At 43.1% G+C, this 23,511-nt stretch overlaps 1 protein-coding gene across 1 annotated transcript in view; it reads right to left on the reverse strand.

Moving 5' to 3' along the window:
* polrmt (polymerase (RNA) mitochondrial (DNA directed)) overlaps positions 1–20,428 on the reverse strand; it is a 96,029-nt gene extending 75,601 nt beyond the window's left edge. Inside the window, exons 1-5 of the mRNA XM_056276257.1 lie at positions 20,280–20,428; positions 19,784–19,882; positions 18,336–19,210; positions 17,169–17,302; positions 281–467 (exon numbers count right to left, since the gene is read on the reverse strand). Of these exons, the coding sequence (XP_056132232.1) occupies positions 281–467; positions 17,169–17,302; positions 18,336–19,210; positions 19,784–19,882; positions 20,280–20,421 (1,437 nt within the window). The 5' untranslated portion in view covers positions 20,422–20,428. The remainder of the gene's footprint in view (positions 1–280; positions 468–17,168; positions 17,303–18,335; positions 19,211–19,783; positions 19,883–20,279) is intronic.
* Between the last annotated feature and the right edge of the window lie 3,083 nt (positions 20,429–23,511).

Raw genomic sequence — 23,511 nt, forward strand, 5'->3', positions numbered from 1 at the left:
GGTTCGCGCAGACATCCGTGTACATCCAATATTCTGTGTCCACACGGACACAAAAAAGGAAATTGCTTCCAGCGAACTCACTGTCTAAGTATTGGGACAGTGTTAACATAGGTAACGAAGTGTGCAGCAGGCACCTAGGTAGCAAGATGTAGTTCATACCACTGGTGCGGCTGTCAGACGCAGTCTTGTTTTTTTCTATATAACCAATAAACAAGCCTTTCATTCTATGGGACTCTGTTGCAGGCCTACGCCTATGGTAGGTGTATCAACCTTGTAATACCTGTGTGTAGAAGTCCTGGACCAGTGGGGATACGCAGACAGTAGAAGCGGTACTGGAGCTGGGCAAGTAATCTGGCTGGACGGTACGAATCGCCTTCAGCACCATGTCTCTCTCATCTTGCCGGAACACACACTGGCTGAACAGACTGTCGATAGACAGGCCATCCTCCTCCATCTGGTTCAGGCACCTGGACAAACAAGCACACAAAGACTATACCTGAGCAACTAGTGCTTAATTCATTAAGTGTACAACAACCTAATCTGACTATTGGGTAGCTTTAATTGCAGAGTGACAATTCAGATAATGCCACATAGGTTGCCATGCATGCTAAAAAACACAAACTTGACATTAATAGGCGTTTAAGAGCTTCGCTGTACCACGTTTCTCCATTGCCAGGTAGATTTGATGAGAAAATAACTCTGCCTCAGTGTTCTGTAGGTAAATTTGGAAATCTTGGGTGAAGCACAAATTAAAAATACCTTTATTGTTTGGTTTAGCCCTCTAATCTGTCTTCACAAGAAAGTATTTTAATACTGCTACAGCATAGCAATCCCCTTGTCAAAATGGTCACTCCAGCAATGCCCTTCTTTTTTTGGGGGGAGGGGGGGTCCCCCTTTTTCTCCCCAATTGTATCTGGCCAATATCTCCACTCTTCCGCCGGTCACTGCTCCACCCCTTCTGCTGATCCAGGGAGGGCTGCAGACTACCACATGCCTCCTTCGATACATATGGAGTCACCAGCTGCTTCTTTTCACCTGACGGTGAGGAGTTTCACCAGGGGGACATAGCGCGTGGGAGGATCACGCTATTCTCCCTAGTTCCCCCTGAACAGGCGTCCCGACCGACTAGAGGAGGTGCTAGTGCAGCGACCAGGACACATACCCACATCCGGTCTGGCTTCCCACCCGCAGACACAGCCAATTGTGTCTGTAGGGACGCCCGACCAAGCCGGAGGTAACACGGGGATTCGATCAAGCGATCCTCGTGTCGGTAGGCAACAGAATAGACCGCCACGCTACCCGGACGCCCCAGCAATGTCTTTCTAAAGTGATTTATTGGATTCACAATATCCGTCCATCCATTATCCAAACCACTTATCCTGCTCTCAGGGTCATGGGGATGCTGGAGCCTATCCTAGCAGTCATTGGGCGGCAGGTGGGGAGACATCCTGGACAGGCCGCCATATTTTATCATAAAATACATCGTCTGAATAATGGGTAAAGCAAGTAGGGCTGTGTGATATAACCAAAATCTCTTATTCCGATATAGGTTATTTCATATCCCGATAACGATACATATCAGCTATCACACGTTTTCTGTAAATTCAATGAATAAACAGTTTCTGGTCTGTGCCCCCCCAGCATGTACACATGCTGCGTGTGTGCATGTGTGTGTAAGAGCAGCGCAGTACAGCCCTCACTGAACCACAGAGAACAGAGTTGCATGACCATAAATGACAGCGAAACGCAGAAGAAACTCTCACACTGAGCTGAAATGAAACGAGTGCACATAAATTGGGTAAATAAGATAAAGAGTCTCTACTGCGTTTTGCTGTCATTTATGGTCATGTCGTTCCTAGTCTCCGCTCCTTCGCTCTGTTTCACCGCGGGCGGGGCTCAGCCACTCCACACACACAGCTCAGTGGAGCGGAGGAGAGTTGACAACTACAGAAGTTACATTACTGCAAGTGCAATAAAAGCTTCTTGAGTAAAAAGCCAATAAGAGTAATTTATTAATGTAATCCGTGCAAAAGATGGACAGACTCCAAATAATGAAAAATAATGCCAAAAAGAGTGTGATTTGGACTGGTGGCCTGTCCAGGGTGTCTCCCTGCCTGCTGCCCAGTAACTGCTGGGATAGGCTGCAGCATGCCGCGACCCCAATTGAGATAAGCGGCTTGGATAATGGATGGATGGAGAGTGTGATTTGCGACACAACGAAATAAATGACAGAGCACAATATGAAACAACAGATGTTTTTCTATCATCACACGCATATTGTCATATCGCACAGCCCTAACAGCATGTATGAATATGTGTCGGGTGGACATAAGTTTTATGTTCATTTTGAGGCCATATAATGTTATGTAATGTTCATGTATAATAAATTGGAAAAATACATTTCACATATTGTACAGACTATTAATCTGATCTCATCAGTAATGTGATTTTACAAGCATTCTTTTCTAGCATAAGACACAGAAATACTACCTTGGTGTTCAGACTGACACCACCACAAATCAGAAGGATCAAATTTAATCAATCAATTTTACTGAACATGTTAAAAAACCATATAGTCTGGGTAGCACGGCAGTCTATTCTGTTGCCTACCAACACGGGGATCACCTGTTCGAATCTCCGTGTTACTTCCGATTTGGTCAGGCATCCCTACAGACACAATTGGCCGTGTATGCGGGTGGGATGCTGGATGTGGGTATGTGTCCTGGTGGCTGCACTAGCGCCTCCTCTGGTCGGTCGGGGTGCCTGTTCAGGGGGAAGGGGGTACTGGGGGGGAATAGTGTGATCCTCCCACGTGCTATGTCCCCCTGGTGAAACTCCTCACTGTCAGGTGAAAAGGAAGCGGCTGGCAACTCCACATGTATTGGAGGAGGCATGCGGTAGTCTGCAGCCCTCCCCGGATCGAAAGAGGGAGTGTGGCAGCGACCGGGATGGCTCAGAAGAGTGGGGTAATTGGCCGGGTACAATTGAGGAGAAAAAAGGGGGGGAAACCTCCCCAAAAACCCCCATACAAGCAATAAAAACAAACAAAATCATCGGCAAAACATACACGACAAATAAGCAACTCAAATAATACCGATCACGTTCAAAAGCGGTTAGAAGAAGTTGAGAAATTTTCTAGTCCTACCCCCTTATACCATTCATGCACTGATAGTAGAAAATGAAAGTTCAATTTACAGTCATCGCAAATACACCAATTGCAGCATTAATGACAGTGGCGGCTCAATCTCATTTTAACAGGTGATTATAACCACTATGATGGAAAAAAAAATCCAACAATAAAAATAAAAAATCCACCTACTATGTGCATAAAATGTCTTTTTTACCGTTTAATATTTATCTCCGCACTCCTTGCGCTCTTCACTTCTTTGCACTATTTGTATCCTGTTTATAGTTCACAGAAACGGTTTCACCCGCATATAGTCATTCCTTGTATATATTCCTGAAGATTACTGCATTATTATTCTGTGTAAGTATACCGAGAGCCGCTAAACCGGAGTGAAATTCCTTGGACGTGCAAACACACTTGGCCGATAAGATGATTCTGAATTCTGGAAAAAAACAAAAACAAACTTCAGTCTGATCTCAAGTTCAGAGCTCACAACCTTTATACCCGTTCCTTCAGGTGGAAACGGGGACTAAGATAATTACAGCATTTATTGAGCTCCCGCTTACTTCAAGCCCACGACAAGGGCCCCCCGTCTGCAGTATCATTATGTATGGCTTCCCTCGCCTGATTGACAGTTGCGGAATAGCAATTTGAGTATTTGCATCGATGCTCCATTCTGCCAGACACACTGGAGGTATGAGACCGGTCCAGAGACAGATGGGCACAGGCGACATCAGTGAAATGCTTATTCAAATAGAGTCACCTGGGGTGAGCAGGATCCTCAATGGCTGGACTGTAGAATGTAATTAGTGCCAACACAAAACAGCCACCAGAATACAAATGAGGAGCGCAACAATATGATCACTTCACAATTCAATTTGATAGATAATATCAAACACTGCCAGTAAATCAACAAATTTGGTATTACGCTTCTTTATTATTCCGCAGCATGATGAATTAAATTGCCATAGTAATCCCCGTGTTAGCGAATTCGCTATGATTTTACGTGAAATTGTTATCAAAATCATGAAGGAGAGTGGCATCTGGGTAGGGTAGCACTCTATTCCATTGCCTACTAACATGGGGATTGCCAGTTCGAATCGCTGTGTTACCTCCGGCTTGGTCGGGCGTCCCTACAGACACAATTGGCCATGTCTGCGGGTGGGAAGCCGGATGTTGGTATGTGTCCTGGTCGCTGCACTAGCGCCTCCTCTGGTCGGTCGGGGCGCCTGTTCAGGGGGGAATGGGAACTGGGGGGGGAACAGCGTGATCCTCCCACGCACTACGTCCCCCTGTTGAAACTCCTCACTGTCAGGTGAAAAGAAGCGGCTGGTGACTCCACATGTATCGGAGGAGACATGTGGTAGTCTGCAACCCTCCCCGGATCAGCAGAGGGGGTGGAGCAGCGACCAGGACGGCTTGGAAAAGTGGGGTAATTGGCCAAGTACAACTGTGGAGAAAAAAAAGGGGGAAAAAAGGGGGGAAAAATACCAAAAAAAAAAAAAATCAGGATGGAGAGGGCAAGTGAGCAGGACCTCTGAAAGACTTTTACATACAATTTTTGTGCAACCTCTGTACAAAAGTTTGTGTACACAAAGTCCTAATTATTCACTTTGGCAAGTGTCTAAACATGTAAACCTTAATGGGTAAAAACTTGTTCATGCCATGCATGCCTTGAGGTGAGACGCCCACCTTTCCCAACACAAATGGAGGAGCCAGATGTTGCTGCTGTAATAACACTGCACTCTAGAGGTATATTGGTGAACTAGCCTACACGACAAAACCATCGGAGAACGCAAGGGAAACCAATTTGTCATCAACCTGTGGCATTGAGAGCACTTCCTTGCCCTCCACACCTATTCCTCAAGACAATGACAAAGATTACATAACAGCGCACTAATTACCATCTGGGGGCAAGCCTGACTTAGCACTGCTTGTCATGCAAATCTAATATGAAGCCAGCAGGTCTCTTTAAATGAATGAACGAATTAATTTTCTTCAATTTTCAACTCAGCAATTTATATAAATATATATAATTTTTTTCCCCCTCTGAAGTGTGCCAAAGGTTAAATTGTTCACTTTTAAAAGTCACGCCTTGGCTTCTCTTGTAATGTATTTGGCAATTCTGGTCTAAGCAAATGAGACGGCCCTGAACAAAGAAAGGATTAGGCCGAGCGCTGCCAGTGAGGTCTCGATGAACAAAAAGGCCAGAGTTTTAGAGATAGAGGGTAATCAGGCCCGCGACTGCTCTACTGTACCCCAGGGAGGGAAGCATGCTGGACGACATGGCTCTTACAAAAGGACATTTTACAGGGGAAAAGGAAGCATAGAGGGTAGCCTATACGTACGTGTGTGTGTGTGTGTGTGTGTGTGTGTGTGTGTGTGCGCATGCGTGTTCATCTGTCTGTCTTTGTGCAAGTGGAGAAGGCAAGGGAACTGCAGGGAGGACTGGAGTGATGGGGAGAGGGAAGAGAAGGGAGTAGGGAGAGGAACCCATAGCTGACAAGAAAAACAAATAACGAAATGAATAGGAACAAAAGGCTGAAAAAATGATAATGGGGGGGCGGGGAGTGGGTGGGTTGCTTAGCTGATCACTGAGTAGAATAGCACCACTGCAGAATAACAATGTCATAGGCATCCCCTTACAGTGATCGATGGACCAACCAGCTACCTACCACCTCCTCCACTGCCTACCAACCTGGCCTGCTATTGGCCCATGTTGCATAGGGTGACATCCTCAGGGACTGTGTGTGTGTGTGTGTGTGTGTGTGTGTGTGTGTGTGTGTGTGTGTGTGTGTGTGTGTGCATGTGTGCCAAGTCAACAGCACTCGAAGTAATAGATGCAGGTGTACTCAAATAACTTTTCAAGGGAGCAGAGACCTCTGTGATTGACCTAACCTTGTATTACACAACAAGTATTAACTTTAGAACTCCCTCGCACTGCGTGCCAGAAATTACGCCAATATCCCCAGACAAAAGTCAGGCTCCTGAGGAAATAAGTACAGCATCAATCAGTTTGGTCGGACTACCATCTTACTCACTTCTGCCACTGCCTGGGCTGCCCAGCAGACTGATTCAATTGGTTGCCATCAAACGGGACACTTCTTATGATAAAAGCTAGTCCTCTACCAATGCTGTGATCCGTGCAGAAATGCCTAATAGGTTTCCGTGTGTTGTGTCAGTCTAGTTATGATGGCATACAGTCAGTGACAATATAACTCAATAATGCACATCAATGGATATGTCAAGGTGATCTATTTAAAGCTCAGATACAAGTAGGATCAAAATTGAGACGGCTGTCCTTAGACTAGAGGTTGCACAAATCCACTGCAAGGGTTGTTCAAGCAAATAGGCACTGAACACATGGCATAAAAGTCAACAGTATTATGTAGTCTTTTAGCAACTTGATATGTCAGGCAAGTCATACAAACACCATGAAAGGCATTCTACAAAAACCTCAACTTAGTGGCCTTGAGGAAAGCAAAAAATATACAACAAAGAACTTTCCACAGTCTGTGCCTTAAGCAGAGACCACTAGAAACCAGCTTGCTATGCTTAGTTGCTATGAAGCAAAATCAGCCATGAGGGAGGAATACAGAATGAGGCACCAGAGTGACATGAACTTGTAGCTGCCATCTTTCTCCAGGGAGCGATATCTGCACTCAGAGGGGGAGGATTCAGTCACAGGTAGTTTTCAAATCATTAATGTGCTCCTCAGAACACCCAAATGGGGTCGTCATTAATTGGCTATAACATACATTTACACAGCAATTCCCCCTATGACAACGATACATGATCTATTAACTAGGTTACAAATAAAAAAATAACTCAGCTCCTTCTTGATTACTTGTCCCAGGCTTTGGTTCCGCTTCCGGTGTGGGAAGATGGTGGCGTGAATTCACGTTTGCAGCGGCCTCACCCAGTACTGGTGTGGGAAGATGCCGGCGCGAATTCACGTTTGTGGCAGCCTCACCCAGTACCGTCTATGCAGCATCTTTGTCCAGGTCTGCGTTTTAAGTTTTGTCTTCATTTGATGGCTGGGAGAGCTGGTGCTGGATCGGCTGGGAGAGCTTGGTCTGCTGCAGGACCACAGCCCTGCCTGGAGCTGCAACCGAGGAGTTAACACCGAGGGTGGTCAGACAGGACGCAGAAGTGGGCCAGGCTAAGCTAACTGCTAGCCCATGCAGACCGGCAGTTCTGATAACACCAAGGGCGGTCTGGCAGCGGCCTCACCTAGCATTGACTGTGTTTTTTGTGTTGTCGTATGGAGTTCGGGGAGATGTGTCAAGGGTGTCTGACCGGGAGAGCTAGCATTGGATCGGCTGGGGGAACCTGGTCCCTACTGCATCCGGTGGGCCCAAGGACCACGGCCCTTGCCTGCAGCTGCACCGAGGAGGAAGCACAGAGGGCGGTCTGACAGGACGCGGATGCGGGGCAGGCTAAGCTAACTGCTAGCCCATGCAGACCAGCAATTCCGGCAGTCATCCTGGTTGGCGTTCGATCCCTTGGACAGTGATTTCTTGTTTAGTTTGGATATATGTGTTAGTATGTGTGTTCTTGAAGTTCTTGTAGTTTTTGGATATGTGTTTTTGTCTTTGTGTTGCACTGCTGTGGGCTGGGGGAAACGATATTTTGTTTCATTTCATGTATGGAAGTACATGAAATGAAATGACAAAGTGTTCCTGATTCCTGGTTGGCTCACTGGAGTCTGCAGTCAAAACACTTATGGTTTTATTGTATGGCAAGCCATTTCATAATCCATTCATAAAATGCACTAGTCACTAGTCTAGTATCTTTTTTTTAGCAAGCATTAACTTCACAATAGCGACTAGTATTTAGAAAATAAATACTAGCGCTTAATTTTTAGCAACTAGTTTCTGAATGGCCCGTAGTCTGCCAGCTAATTGCAACCCACCATCAAGAAGATGGCTGAGGTGATTATACAATAGTCACTGAAAATTAATCATCTAGAATTTAAAAAATAAATACTAGTCACTATTCTGACCGTCACCTGTCACTACTGTAAAGTTACTAGTTGCTTAAAAATAGATATTAAGTCTAAAAGTACATCTTTACTCGTGTCAAAAACAGTTCTACCAGTAATTGTATATTAGTTAATAGTAACCATTTTTCATGGTAGTTGCTATTCCAGTAATGTGAATGTCCCACTGTTACTAGTTGCTTTTGAATAAAGCCGTTGCTATTCAGTTTGACACCATCAACTTTTTCAGTTTTACTAGTCAAATTTGAAATTTTTACATCAACAACTTGTGACTAGTCATATTCGCTTGTGTTAAAAATGTGTCAAGTAAAAACATGTCAATATCATTATATGGAATAGAAACTAGATCTTATTGAAAAGATGCTTGTTGATACTGAATAGCAACTAGTAACAATGTAACTGTGACATGTGAAAATCAGCATAGCATCTAGTCACTGATGAATATTTACAAGTAACTAATATAACGACTGATAGAATTGGATTAACAACCAGTGCTGTTTAAATAGTGATTAGCAGTTAACGAAAAGCTGATATCTAATATGTGATGCCTCATAAGGTTCAATTGATGAGCTACTTGGTATTTTCCTAGTCAGAATATAAAGTGACTAGTGCATTTAAATTAGATACTAGTACCTAAAATAAAAGAATGTGTTTATTGAATTGTTACTAGCAAAAGAGAAAAGTGACTTGTCATAATCAAATTAGTAACTAGTGCTTACTTTGATAGAACTAGTATCTAATTTTTAGCAACTACTGACTTTACAATAGTGACTTGTGACAGTCAGAATAGGGACTAGTGTTTTAAAAAATAAGCACGAGTGTCTAATTTTTGATGACTAGTGCCTTTAAATCAATAAATGATAAAACGGCCTGCCAGTTATTGTTAATCGGCAAGTTAAGAAATAAAATGAGGGGATATGGTCTGAGCCATAAGCAGGGCTATTGTATTGCCTTCTGACATTTATTGATCATATGGGCATTAAAATAAGGCCTAATCACATGTATGGATTAGTGACAGATCAGTGATATTAACCAAGCCACTGAGGACGCACAAGCCAGTGCATTCTTAGTTCCGGCCCTGAGCCCAGATAAATGGGGAGGGCTGCATCAAAAAGGGCATCCAGCGTAAAATCTTTGTCAAAGCAAATATGTGGATCGTAAATCAGATTTCCACACTGGATCGGTCGAGGCCCGGGTTACCAACAACTGCCACCGGTACTGTTGGCCAGCAGGGAGCCGGTGGAAACTATGCTACTGTTGGGTGAAGGAGAAGGAGAGGGGAAAGGCATGTGCAGAGGCAGCAGGAGAGGAGGAAGGGTAGGCGTATGGAGGTGAGAGTCGGAACTTTGAATGTTGGCACTATGAATGATAAAGAGAGAGAGCTGGCTGATATGATGGAAAGGAGAAAGGAAGGAATACTGTGTGTGCAAGGGACCAGGTGGAAGGGGATTAAGGCCAGGACCATCGGAGGCGGGTTCAAACTCTTCTACCATGGTGCGGATGGGAGGAGAAATGGGGTAGGATAATTCTGAAGGAAGAGTATGTCAAGAGTGTGTTGGAGGTGAAGAGAGTGTCGGACAGAGTGATAACTATGAAGTTGGAAATCGAAGGTGTATTAATGAATGTTATCAGCGCATATGCCCCACAAGTTGGGTGTGAAATGGAAGAGAAAGAAGAATTCTGCAGTGAGTTGGATGAAGTGGTGGAGAGTCCCAGGGAGGAGACAGTGGTGATTGGAGTGGACTTCAATGGGCATGTTGGCGAAGGGAACAGAGGTGATGAGGTGATGGGTAGATATGGTGTCAAGGAGAGAAATGTGGGAGGACAGATGGTGGTGGATTTTGCAAAAAGGATGGAAATGGCAGTGGTGAATACATATTTCAAGAAGAGATAGGAACACAGGGTGACGTACAAGAGTAGCGGAAAGTGCACACAGGTGGACTATATCTTATGTAGAAGACGCGATCTGAAAGGAATTGGAGACTGCAAGGTGGTGACAGGGAAGAACATAGCTAGGCAGTATTGGATGGTGGTCTGTGGGATGACTTTGGAGACCAAGAAGAGGAAGAGCGTGAAGGCAGAGCCAAGGATCAAATGGTGGAAGTTGAAGAAGGAAGACTGTTGTGTGGAGTTCAAGGAGGAGTTAAGACAGGCACTGGGTGGTAGTGAAAAGTTGCCGGATGGCTGGGCAATCACTGCAGAAATAGTGAGGGAGACAGCTAGGAAGGTACTTGGTGTGTCATCAGGACAGAGGAAGGAAGACAAGGAGACTTGGTGGTGGAATGAGCAAGTAAAGCAAAGTATAGTCAGAGAGATGAAGGAAGTAGACAAGAGTACAAGGAGACGCAGCGTAAAGTGAAGAGAGAGGTGGCAAAGGCAAAGGCGTATGGTGAGTTGTATGAGAGGTTAGACACTAAGGAAGGAGAAAAGGACTTATACCGATTGGCTAGACAGAGGAACCGAGCTGGCAAGGATGTGCAGCAGGTTGGGGCAATCAAGGATAGAGGATATGTGCTGACAAGTGAGAGTGTGTTAAGAAGGTGGAAGGAGTACTTTGAGGGGCTGATGAATGAAGAAAATGAGCGAGAGAGAAGGTTGGATGATGTGGGGATAGTGAATCAGGAAGTGCGGTGGATTAGCAAGGAGGAAGTGAGGGCAGCTATGAAGAGGATGAAGAGTAGAAAGGCAGTTGGTCCTGATGACATACCTGTGGAGGCATGGAGATGTTTAGGAGAGATGGCAGTGGGTTTTTTAACTAGATTGTTTAACACAATCTTGGAAAGTGAGAGGATGCCTGAGGAGTGGAGAAGAAGCATAATGGTACCAATTTTCAAGAATAAGAGCAATGTGCAGTACTGTAGCAACTACAGAGGTATAAAGTTGATCAGCCACAGCAAGAAGATATGGGAAAGAGTAATAGAAGCTAGGTTAAGAGGAGAGGTGACGATTAGCGAGCAGCAGTATGGTTTCATGCCACGAAAGAGCACCACAGATGCGATGTTTGCTTTGAGAATGCTGATTGAGAAATATAGAGAAGGCCAGAAGGAGTTACACTGTCTTTGCAGATTTAGAGAACACATATGACAGGGTGCCGAGAGAGGAGGTGTGGTATTGTATGAGGAAGTCGGGAGTTGCAGAGAAGTATGTAGAAGTGGAGTAGGATATGTATGAGGGAAGTGTGACAGTGGTGAAGTGTGCGGTTAGAATGACAGATGGGTTCAAGGTGGAGGTGGGATTACATCAAGGATCGGCTCTGAGCCCTTTCTTGTTTGCAATGGTGATGGTCAAGGTTGATGGACGAGATCAGGCAGGAGTCTCTGTCGACTATGATGTTTGCAGATGACATTGTGATCTGTAGCGAGAGTAGGGTGCAGGTTGAGGACAGCCTGGAGAGGTGGAGGTATGCAGTGGAGAGAAGAGGAATGAAAAGTCAGTAGGAGCAAGATGGAATACATACTATGTGTGAATGAGAGAGAGGACAGTGGAATGGTGAGGATGCAAGTAGTAGAGGTGACAAATGCATGAGTTTAAATACTTCTGGGGTCAACTGTCCAAAGTAACAGGGAGTGCAGAAGAGAGGTGAAGAAGAGAGTGCAGGCAAGGTGGAGTGGGTGGAGCAGAGTGTCAGGAGTGATTTACGACAGAAGGGTACCAGCAAAAATTAAAGGGAAAGTTTACAAGATGGTTGTGAAACCGGCTATGTTATAGGATTTGGAGACAGCGGCACTGATGAAAAGACAGGAGGCGGAACTGGAGGTGGCAGAGTTGATGATGCTAAGATCATTGGGAGTGATGAAGAAGGACAGGATTAGGAACAAGTATATTAGAGGGACCACTCAGGTTGGACGGTTTGGAGACAAAGCAAGAGAGGCCAGATTGAGATGGTTTGGATATGTGTGGAGGAGAGATGCTTGGTATATTGGGAGAAGGATGTTGAATATGGAGCTGCCCGGGAAGAGGAAAAGAGGAAGGCCAAAGAGGAGGTTTACGGATATGGTGAGAGAGGACATGCAGGTGGCTGGTGTGACAGAGGAAGATGCAGAGGACAGGAAGAAATGGAAACGGATGATTCGCTGTGGCGACCCCTAACGGGAGCAGCTGAAAGTAGTAGTAGTAATAGTGACAGATCAGTGATATGAATAAAATGCCAGGGTACAGGTATAGTATGTAGCAATACTGAGAGGACATCAGGATTTCCCTTACTATTGTGTTGGCAGGGTGGGCGACTCCACTGAGGTAATCAGCCACCCGGCAAAGGGAAATGGGGAAAAAAAATAGTTCTTCCCCACAGCACCTGCTTAGCTTTTCCCCCCCAAAACTATTTGTAGCTAAGGGGGAAAAAATCCAGGGGAAACAATGGGTACTTAAACTCAAAATGCTTATTCAGAAACATAGGGATAACCTGGCCCCTGCTGGTAAACCTCTGTATTGCCATCAACCAACTGAACCCAGTTTAATCTTCATCTTACAATGAGCTTTTTTACAGCTGGCCGAACAACACAGGTACTCTTGTGAGATATCACCTAAGACTGAGCCAATTTTCAGTGCCTAGCCAAGCTCTATTTGTTTATATTCTCTCTCTCTCTCTCTCTCTCTCTCTCTCTCTCTCTCTCTCTCTATATATATATATACTAGAAGAACCCCGCTACAATGTAGCGATTTGGTTATCCACCCGTCTAAATCTCCCTCCTCTTCATCCTGCCAGTTAACCGCCGTCCCTGCCCCTAAACCCCCCTCCACTCCAACTCCCTCCCCCCAAATGCTCAGAATCATCTGAAATGCCGAGAAAAGTGGTTTTTAGCCATTTTTAGAAAATACATATTTTGCATAATTATTATAATTATTATAATTATTTTGATTTTCTGCTATTTTTCTAGTATTCTCTGGAACAATACCTACCACCTCCCAAAAAAATTAGGATCATAAGTGCATTTTTGCAAAAATGCATATCTACTCATATATTTTCGGAATGTGTGTGTGTGTGTGGTGTTAGTGTGTGTGTGTGTGTGTGTGTGTGTGTGTTAGTTAGTGTAGATAGCGGGACCGAAAACTAAAGCACTTATGATCCTAATTCTTTTTGGAGGTGGTAGGTATTGTCTCAGAGAGTAAGGGAAAAATCCCGGAAAATTAAAATTATGCATAATTATGCATAAATATGAATTTTTCTAAAAATGGCTAAAAACCACTTTTCTCTGCATTTCAGACGATTCTGAGCATCTTTGATTTTTTCACCTATATAAAAAAAATGTCTGGGACTTAGAAATGTTTTGGCATTATGCAAAATATACATTTTTGCAAAAATGCACTTATAATCCTAATTTTTTTTGGAGCTGGTAGGTATTGTTCCAGAGAGGACCAGAAAAATAGCAGAAAATTAAAATAATTATAATAATTATGCATAATTATGCAAAATACGCATTTTCTAAAAATGGCTAAAAACCACTTTTCTCGGCATTTCGGGATGATTCTGAGCATTTGGGGGGAGGGAGTTGGAGTGGGGGGGGGGTAAACCACTTTTCTCAGCATTTCAGATGATTCTGAGCATTTGGGGGGAGGGAGTTGGAGTGGGGGGGGGGTTTAGGGGCAGGGGGAAGGCAGTTAGCTGGCAGGATGAAGAGGAGGGAGATTTAGACAGGTGGATAACCAAACCGCTACATTGTAGCGGGGTTCTTCTAGTATTTTGCATAATGCCAAAACATTTCTAAGTCCCAGAAATTTTTTTTTATATACAGTGGCTTGCAAAAGTATTCATACCCCTTGAACTTTTCCACATTTTGTCACGTTTCGACCACAAACATAAATATATTTTATTGGAATTTTATGTGAAAGACCAACACAAAGTAGCACACAATTGTGAAGTACAAAGAAAATTGTACATGATTTTAAAATTTTTTTACAAATAAAAAACTGAAAAGTGCGGTGTGCAAAAGTATTCAGCCCCCCTGAGTCAATACTTTGTGGAACCGCCTTTTGCTGCAATTACAGCTGCAAGTCTTTTGGGGTATGTCTCTACCAGCTTTGCACATCTAGAGCCTGAAATCTTTGCCCATTCTTCTTTGCAAAACAGCTCAAGCTCAGTCAGATTAGATGGAGAGCGTTTGTGAACGGCAGTTTTCAGATCTTGCCACAGATTCTCAATTGGATTTAGGTCTGGACTTTGACTGGGCCATTCTAACACATGAATATGTTTTGTTTTAAACCATTCCATTGTAGCCCTGCTTTATGTTTAGGGTCGTGTTCCTGCTGGAAGGTGAACCTCCGCCCCAGTCTCAAGTCTTTTGCAGACTCCAACAAGTTTTCTTCCAAGATTGCCCTGTATTTGGCTCCATCCATCTTCCCATCAACTCTGACCATTTTCCCTGTCCCTGCTGAAGAGAAGCACCCCCAGAGCATGATGCTGCCACCACCATGTTTGACAGTGGGGATGACGGTGTGTTCAGAGTGATGTGCAGTGTTAGTTTTCCGCCACACATAGCGTTTTGCATTTAGGCCAAAAAGTTCAATTTTGGTCTCATCTGACCAGAGCACCTTCTTCCACATGTTTGCTGTGTCCCCCACATGGCTTCTGGCAAACTGCAAACGGGACTTCTTATGGTTTTCTTTTAACAATGGCTTTCTTCTTGCCACTCTTCCATAAAGGCCAGATTTGTGCAGTGTACGACCAATAGTTGTCCTGTGGACAGATTCCCCCACCTGAGCTGTGGATCTCTGCAGTTCCTCCAGAGTCACCATGGGCCTCTTGGCTGCATCTCTGATCAGTGCTCTCCTTGTTCGGCCTGTAAGTTTAGGTGGACGGCCGTGTCTTGGTAGGTTTGCAGTTGTGCCATACTCTCTCCATTCCCGGATGATGGATTGAACAGTGCTCCGTGAGATGTTAAAAGCTTGGGAAATCTTTTTATAGCCTAACCCTGCTTTAAACTTCTCCTCAACTTTATCCCTGACCTGTCTGGTGTGTTCCTTGGACTTCATGATGCTGTTTGCCCCCCAATATTCTCTTAACAAACCTCTGAGGCCGTCACAGAACAGCTGTATTTGTACTGAGATTAGATTACACACAGGTTGACTCTATTTAGTCATTAGGTCAACATTCGATCATTCAGCAATCATCAGGCAACTTCTGAAGGCAATTGGCTGCACTCAGAGAAAAGGGGGCTGAATACTTTTGCACACCGCACTTTTCAGTTTTTTATTTGTAAAAAAATGTAAAATCATGTGTAATTTTCTTTGTACTTCACAATTGTGTGCCACTTTGTGTTGGTCTTTCACATAAAATTCCAATAAAATATATTTATGTTTGTGGTTGTAATGTGACAAAATGTGGAAAAGTTCAAGGGGTATGAATACTTTCGCAAGCCACTGTAGGTGAAAAAAATCAAAGATGCTCAGAATCATCTGAAATGCCGAGAAAAGTGTTTTTTAGCCATTTTTAGAAAAATGCATATTTTGCATATTTATGCATAATTTTAATTTTCAGGGATTTTTCCCTTACTCTGGAACAATACCTACCACCTCCAAAAAGAATTAGGATCATAAGTGCTTTAGTTTCCGGTCTCGCTATCTACACCAACTAACACACACACACACACACACACACACACACACACAAACACACACACACACACACACACACTAACACCACACACACACACACATTACGAAAATATATGAGTGACTAGAAGAACCCCGCTACAATGTAGCGGTTTGGTTATCCACCCGTCTAAATCTCCCTCCTCTTCATCCTGCCAGCTAACCGCCTTCCCCGTGCCCCCAACCCCCCCCCCCACTCCAACTCCCTCCCCCCAAATGCTCAGAATAATCTGAAATGCCGAGAAAAGTGGTTTACCCCCCCCCCACTCCAACTCCCTCCCCCCAAATGCTCGGAATCATCTGAAATGCCAAGAAACTTGGTTTTTAGCCATTTTTAGAAAATGCATATTTTGCAAAATTATGCATAATTATATAATTATTTTAATTTTCTGCTATTTTTCTGGTCCTCTCTGGAACAATACCTACCACCTCCAAAAAAAAATTAGGATCATAAGTGCATTTTTACAAAAATGCATTTATATTTTGCATAATGCCAAAACATTTCTAAGTCCCAGATCGTTTTTTTTATACAAGTGAAAAAAAATCAAAGATGCTCAGAATCATCTGAAATGCCGAGAAAATTGGTTTTTAGCAATTTTTAGAAAAATTCATATTTTGCATATTTATGCATAATTATGCATAATTTTAATTTTCTGGAATTTTTCCCTTACTCTCTGAGACAATACCTACCACCTCCAAAAAGAATTAGGATCATAAATGCTTTAGTTTTCGGTCCCGCTATCTACACTAACTAACACACACACACACACACACTAACACCACATACACACACATTACAAAAATATATGAGTAGATATATCCATCCATCCATCTGAACCGCTTATTCTGCTCTCAGGGTCGTGGGGATGCTGGAGCCTATTCCGGCAGTCATTGGGTGTCAGACGGGGAGACACCCTGGACAGGCCACCGGCCCAACACAGGGCTGGCTGACACACACACACACACACACACACACACACACACACACATACCTAGCGGCAATTTAGTACAGCCAATTCCCCTGACTTACATGTCTTTGGACTGTCAGAGGAAACCGGAGCCCCCAGAGGAAACCCATGCAGACACGGGGAGAACATACAAACTCCACACAGTTGACGACCCGGGATGACCCACCAAGGTTGGACTACCCCGGGGCTCGAACCCGGGACCTTCTTGGGGTGAGGCGACCGCACTAACCACTGCGCCACCATGACACCTCTCTCTCTCTCTGTCTATATATAGTGCTTTATATTGTGTTTCATCATTTTTATGATGCCTTTAACAAGTACACAAGCAACCGCTATGCTAAATTCCTTGTATGTTTACAGAATCCTTAAAATGTAGCAGAATTAGCCTGATTATCTAACAAGAACATGTTGTTATGGTTCTAATTTATGGCGGGTGTGAGCATGTGTGTTCCCATTCCTGTCAATCATTTGTGTTTCTGTGTACCTGCTGATGACATGAGGAGAACAGTTGGGGTTGCGGCCCATACACTCCAGAGCAGCACAATAGGACGCTTGATTTGGCTTTAGACCAGCTTCCTTCACTAGAATAAATATGCGGCCAATATTTTCCAATGTGCCCTACAGAGAGACAAACACAGGAGGACAGTTAATCATGGCCAATGCATTTTATAGTTCAATTAGCATCCCCCAGTATACTTTAATGAAAGAAGGGAAAACCAACAAAAATGTCAATAAGACTCTCCATTGAAACCATTATGAAAATGAAAAAAATAATCCATAGCAACAAGTTTTTTTTTTCCATGATTAAGTCTCAACGTACCATTTGTGTTACATCATGTGGCAATGGAAAAGATTTCACGATTACTAAATCAAAATGATTTAATTTCTTGACACTAATGGAGTGATCGGTCTTCCTCAGTTGTGTTTCTAGCAAAGAGCTGAAATTTCCTTTTAATCTGAATGATTAACCAGTGGGCCTAGTTCACCCTGGTAGATTTTGTTCACTTTTTTTTCTTTAAGAATAACAACACCATGAAACTCCAGATGAGACTACACTATTTCTCAAAGTGGACACTTTTCTATTTCTCTTCATACCACATCCCCCCTTGTTGTGGTCATTTTACTTTTGACTATTCGGTCCAAGTAAAAGTAGTAGTAGTACTACATTGACAGTTTCTTTCAAATCATTAATCTAATCACTAAAGCATTAACACTTTAATAATCAAATCATTAAAACTCATTTAACCTTTCAATGTAACTCAAATTAACTGGAAGCATACTGTAAGATTTATTTAAACCTTAGCACCCATTCATGAAGCCATGCCACCCATTTTTGATTTTTGTTTCTTAGAAAGATGTGGAAACAACTGAGATCAACTGTGATGCAAGCTTTGTTGTTCAAAACTTCTAAACCTGTCTAAGAGAAACAACACCCAGAAAATGCATTCTCTAAAGATTTGTCTAAATATCTAACATCTGTGTTATTTCTAGGTGCTTTTAAATGACAGCCTGTTCCTGAAAAAAATATTTTGGAGCCGATTAATTTTCTTGCTCTGAAATATTACCGTATGCCAGTAACAGTGAATGGCATAGTCTCAACCAAATCTAGATATGCTCAGTTTTTAAACACAAGAGTAATGGCTAATCTCACCTTCTTGGCCAAGGTTCTCATCATGGTGTTGTAAACCCCTATGTTGAGCAGCCGGCGTCGATGCAGGCTTCTGTGCTGTTTGAGCAGCCGACGGTTTGCAAGCTCAATGTTGCCAGAGAAGACACAGGCCTCCAGATAGGAGCGGAAGCCAAGCTGGGCATCTGTATACACACTGCCTCTATCATGTTCCTTGAGGAATTGCGGGTTAACTGAGAACATCCAATGGCTAACCTGTTTGTCGAGTTCTTTCTCAAGTTCCTCAACCTCAGCCAACTCATTTTCCTTACTTTGGTCATCTTTATCAGGAAACTGTGCCGTCGAGTCCTTTGTTTTGCTTTTAGGAGTTTTATGAGACATAGCTGTTGTTGCAGAAACAGTTGCAGCAGCGGTGGTGGTGGTGGAGGTAATTGATGAAGATATTGCAGTCGTGACTTCATCAGACAACTCTGTTGTATTTTTCCTCTTTTTAGTAACGGGTGCAGTATTTTCAGTTGAAGTGGATATAGTTTTGAGTGCTTTCCCAGGGAGCATCGGGCTACCTATCCTACCTTTAGATTTTGGTGTCCCTTTTTCTTTGACACCTTTCTGTATTTTCTGCTGGAGATGCTGCTGTTTCGTTAAAATTTTATTTTTCTCCTGGTTAAGTTTTTCCTTCCAGCGGCTAGGCTGCACTTGAGAAGGTGGGAATTTAATAGCTCCTTTAGAATCAGTCTGTCCTGGTTTAGGGACATCCACCTTCTCTATGGGTGTATTTTTTGGACCCTTCTTACCTGGAGCCCCTCTCCCTGATAATGGTGCTCTGAGAAATTGCACCTTTTCATGTTGGACATCTAAAATGATATCAGACTGGAGTTGCTGGATCCTGGCCTCAAGCACTGTGATGGAGACAGAGAAACAAAAAGGACTGTAAGCGGCCAAAATTACTGGCAAGCCTATTTTATAGTAATAAACAGCACTAAAGAAACAAGGCCATGTTAACAATGGAAAACCCTGATGCTGAGTCTCACTTGCCCTCTTTGATTCTCGCTGGCTAAATTAAACAAGGTTAAGGAATTATATAAAACTTCCAAAACGTGTGTTAGTTAATACATGTCTTAGTGTTGCATAAACAAGCCATAATATCCTTACATATGATACCAAGTATGTTACTGAATAAGAAGGGTGTAGCCTATATCATCAAACTATACAGTCAAAAGAGAAGTTAGTTTGAGGAGTATATAATGACAAAGACAAAATTGTCAAAGTACTGGTTAACTTTGCAGTTTACGGCAAGCCATTAACCTGCATCTGTACCTACTTATCTCACTCTTTGTTGACCTTTATTGCCCATATTCTTAGGTGTGGATACAAGTTGACATGATAAGTTGGATTTGTCTAGGCTAATATAATGCAATTTTTGCATCAGAAAGAATTCAAGTAGAATTGCCCGCTAAAATAGACCAACATACCATCTACGAGTTGAGACTGCTCCAGTACACGTTTCTTTCCATCCTCTGTCTTTGTTATTAGAGGTGAGAAATTTCTTCGTTGTAAAAACAAGTGTGTCTCTAAAAGAAAGTGCAGGAAGAAAACAGAAACTACGAGTTCACCTATTTGAGTATCACCTATTTGACTGGAAAATGTATTTTCTATATCAACAAAATAATCGAAATCGTAGCCTTGGCCACTTATTGCCATAACTTGGATATCATATCTGTGGATGCTGATGACTTACTCTCCTTAACGATTGCAGTGAATAAATTAGCCAGTGTGCCGTATCCTTTCATTCATGTGTTCGGAAATGTATTTACGTTTAATAAAAGTGGCTAAATTCAGTTTATGCGATGGCAGTGCACATTTGAGTTCGCAGCTTAACATTATGTATGTACGGTCTACCTAACTGAATGCGGGTTTTGTTGCGGTGTAGTCCTCCGTTATACTTGCGGAGGGCATCCGTGGGCTCACCTGCTATTGGTTTTACAGTGTAGTTCCGTGCGGTGGGACCCAACAGAGGGTAGTGCACATGAGTCCCACGGAGAACAGATCTTTCAAACAAGGCGCAACGATTCAGACACCTTGAAAAGGAACAAATTCTCAGTAGCGACATGTTGACATACCGCGTTTCTTATGAACACTAGGCCACCATTTTGAATAAGACCAAGCTAATGGAGTAGGAGGGCTGATCCCCAGAGCAGAATCGTCGTGGTTAATCGATCATAGATAAGTCGATTGAGGCTTTTTTTGAATGAATGAATGAATGAATGAATGAATGAATGAATGGTTTAGAACATGTAAATAAGCAGAAAATAACATACAGATAAGCCATTGCCAATAATCTGAAGTGACCAACAAACCCACACATCAAACTCAGTCTATCGATCTATCTATCTATCTAGTGCATGTCTTGCACTGTCAGGTTCAGTGGTCATACCTTTGGGCATACGAACAGTTACAGCAACTGACCGACAACTGGTTTTAAAACTCAACTAAATTCTCTTTTATCTTTTAGTTCTTATTTTCACTGTTAGTTGCTAAGCATGTGATCATAATACCCGTTCTTCTCTGCACACTTTTTAGGCGTATTGTTGCTCCGAGCTTTTTTTCCTTTGCCATAAAAACGACGTTATCAACATACCGAAGTCTCGGCGGTTGTTTTTTTTTTTAGTTGTGAGAACGTTTGAAAATGTTTTGGTAATTGGCCTATAGGTGGCAGTCTAGCAATACGTAATATAAAAGCTAGGGAAGTCAGAAGAAAGGTCAAACTAAGATGTCTTTAAAATAGAGTCCAAGCCGGGGGCGAGTATGTTGTTACGCCTAAAAGTTTTTGAGGAAAGTAATTTTCATCATATTTTGAGCCTTATCTTCTCTTAAATTGCAATTTGTTTTGTTTCTCATTTCTATGACTTCCTATCTGGAATAATTTCTGCCATCAAATATTTGCTTTTTGCAATTGAGGAAAACAAGTATGTATGATTAAGACCTAAATGAGAAATCACACCACTGCATTTAGAATAGTAGCAATAGAATCACTTGATTTGCCAAGTACATTTTTACATGTATCCAAAATTAATCCTCTGCGTTTAACCCATCCTAACTATTAGCAGCAGTGGGCAGCCAATTCTCCAGAGCCCAAGGACCAGCTCGAGATCTAAAGCCAGTGTCTTGGTCAAGGACAAGTGCAGGAGTATGTCCCTAGCATACACGTGTTGTTGGTGTTGAAGGAAACCGCACCCAGAAGATATCCATGTGAACATGGGGAGAACATGCAAACTACACACAGAAAGGCCCAGTCAGCCCCCAGTTGGATCCGAATCCAGCACCTTGTGGTTGTAACGCAACAGTGCCTACCACTGAGGCACTATGCTGCCTAAGAAAAAACCCTAGTTGAATTTATAGCTAGGGGTTAAAGTGGATTGTCCAAAAACTCATAGGTGTACATTCCCCAAAGACAGGAAAGAAATAAAATTCAGCAAATATGGATTGACATTCATTTCAAATAATTATATTCAGAAATTCATGGCAATTTTGTCAATGTTGCCAATGATAAAAATGTTACCTGAATTTAATTGTTTAATTTATTCTCATGAAAATCATCCTCTCTTTTTGCCTTTTTCCGTATACTTTTGAAGTTCAAACACTGAACAATTGAAATCACGTCAACTGTGACTCAGCTCCAAATTGAAAGCAAAATAGAATTCATCTCAGTCACATCCTGTATGCTCTCTGACCCCCAGCAGTGTCAGGTTCCTCTTGTCATGCATCCATAAAGCATTCTTAAACACTTTAGCAGCCCTTTTGTGTCTCGGCAGGCTGGAGGTTAACACAAGCACTACTTGACATAGAGAAAGAGAGAGAGAGAGAGAGAGAGAGAGAGAGAGAGAGAGAGAGAGAGAGAGAGAGAGAGAGAGAGAGAGAGAGAGAGAGAGAGAAAGAGAGAGAGAGAGAGAGAGAGAGAGAGAGAGAGAGAGAAAGAGAGAGAGAGAGAGAGAGAGAGAGAGAGAGAGAGAGAGAGAGAGAGAGAGAGAGAGAGGGAGAGGACAGAGGCAGACAGAGAGAGAAAGAGGGTGAAAAACAGAGTGGTGGGGGCATAGAGGGAAATGAGGTCCAGGCAGTACATCTTTTCTCAATGGAGGCGGTGGCTGAGAGCACAGCGGTGGGTGTCTGCTGCTGAGCTGTAGGTGAGGATCAGGAGGTGTTTGTTGCCACGGTTCACGAGTGGGGCCCCTCGACAGGCCCGTTTGATGTGGTCGGCCCCTGTCGGCGGCTGGCTCTTTGCGCTGGTGTGACAGTCATTGCCGGGTGAGTGACTGTCAATGCCTGGCCCAACAAAAGAGGAGAAGACAGGCATTCATGGGGCCTGATAATGGCCAGGCCAGGACAAGGCTGCCATTCTCATACACTTTGATCATGTGGCTTCTTTTGCACACCTTTGTAGGGGCGGCCTATTTGTTTAACAGATGGAGAGAAGGCTGTTTTTAAAACTGCTTCACCTGGCCAGGGAAACTTGACGGACATACTTCTTCTTGGGATGCTTGCATTGGTAAATGCCTTCGGCATTTGTGTGTGTGTGCACGTGGGTGTATGCATGTGTGTGGGTGCATGTATGTGTGTGCATTTACGCGTGTGTATGTGTGTGTGTGTGTGTGTGTGTGTGTGTGTGTGTGTGTGTGTGTGTGTGTGTGTGTGTGTGTGTGTGTGTGTCCATGGTTTAGATGGAATAAGTGACCTGTCTCATGTGGAAAAAAGACTGCTTTTCAAGGCAATTCCTCATAGGCCTTCATATATGTGACATCTGAAACAACAAATAAGTAATATTTGGACATGAATTTGGAAATTCTATGAAAGCATATTTTAACATCAGAGTATTGGCCTTGAGCTTGATGATGCTGAGCATTAGAACATGTTATTCCCTGCTGTAAACTGCCCAAGCATCAATGAAAATAATTTGAAAATATTATTAATGAAACTGGTAGTGATGTCACGTTCTATCCATCACCACCCATTAGTGTATCAAGGATCAGGATAATGACTGGAGTAATGACCTTGTGCAGGAGTCTTTACTGTAATCTTGACCACTGTGATTCACAGTTTCCCACATCTCTTTAAGATGGCTTTAATTTGTGAGTCACTTGTGAACATACCTTCAGGTTTGTTAAGCTACTATTTACAAGTGCAGCTTAATGGAATAACGACTGAA

This window comes from Lampris incognitus, chromosome 3 (genome assembly GCF_029633865.1).
Source record: "Lampris incognitus isolate fLamInc1 chromosome 3, fLamInc1.hap2, whole genome shotgun sequence".
Lineage (NCBI taxonomy): Eukaryota > Metazoa > Chordata > Actinopteri > Lampriformes > Lampridae > Lampris > Lampris incognitus.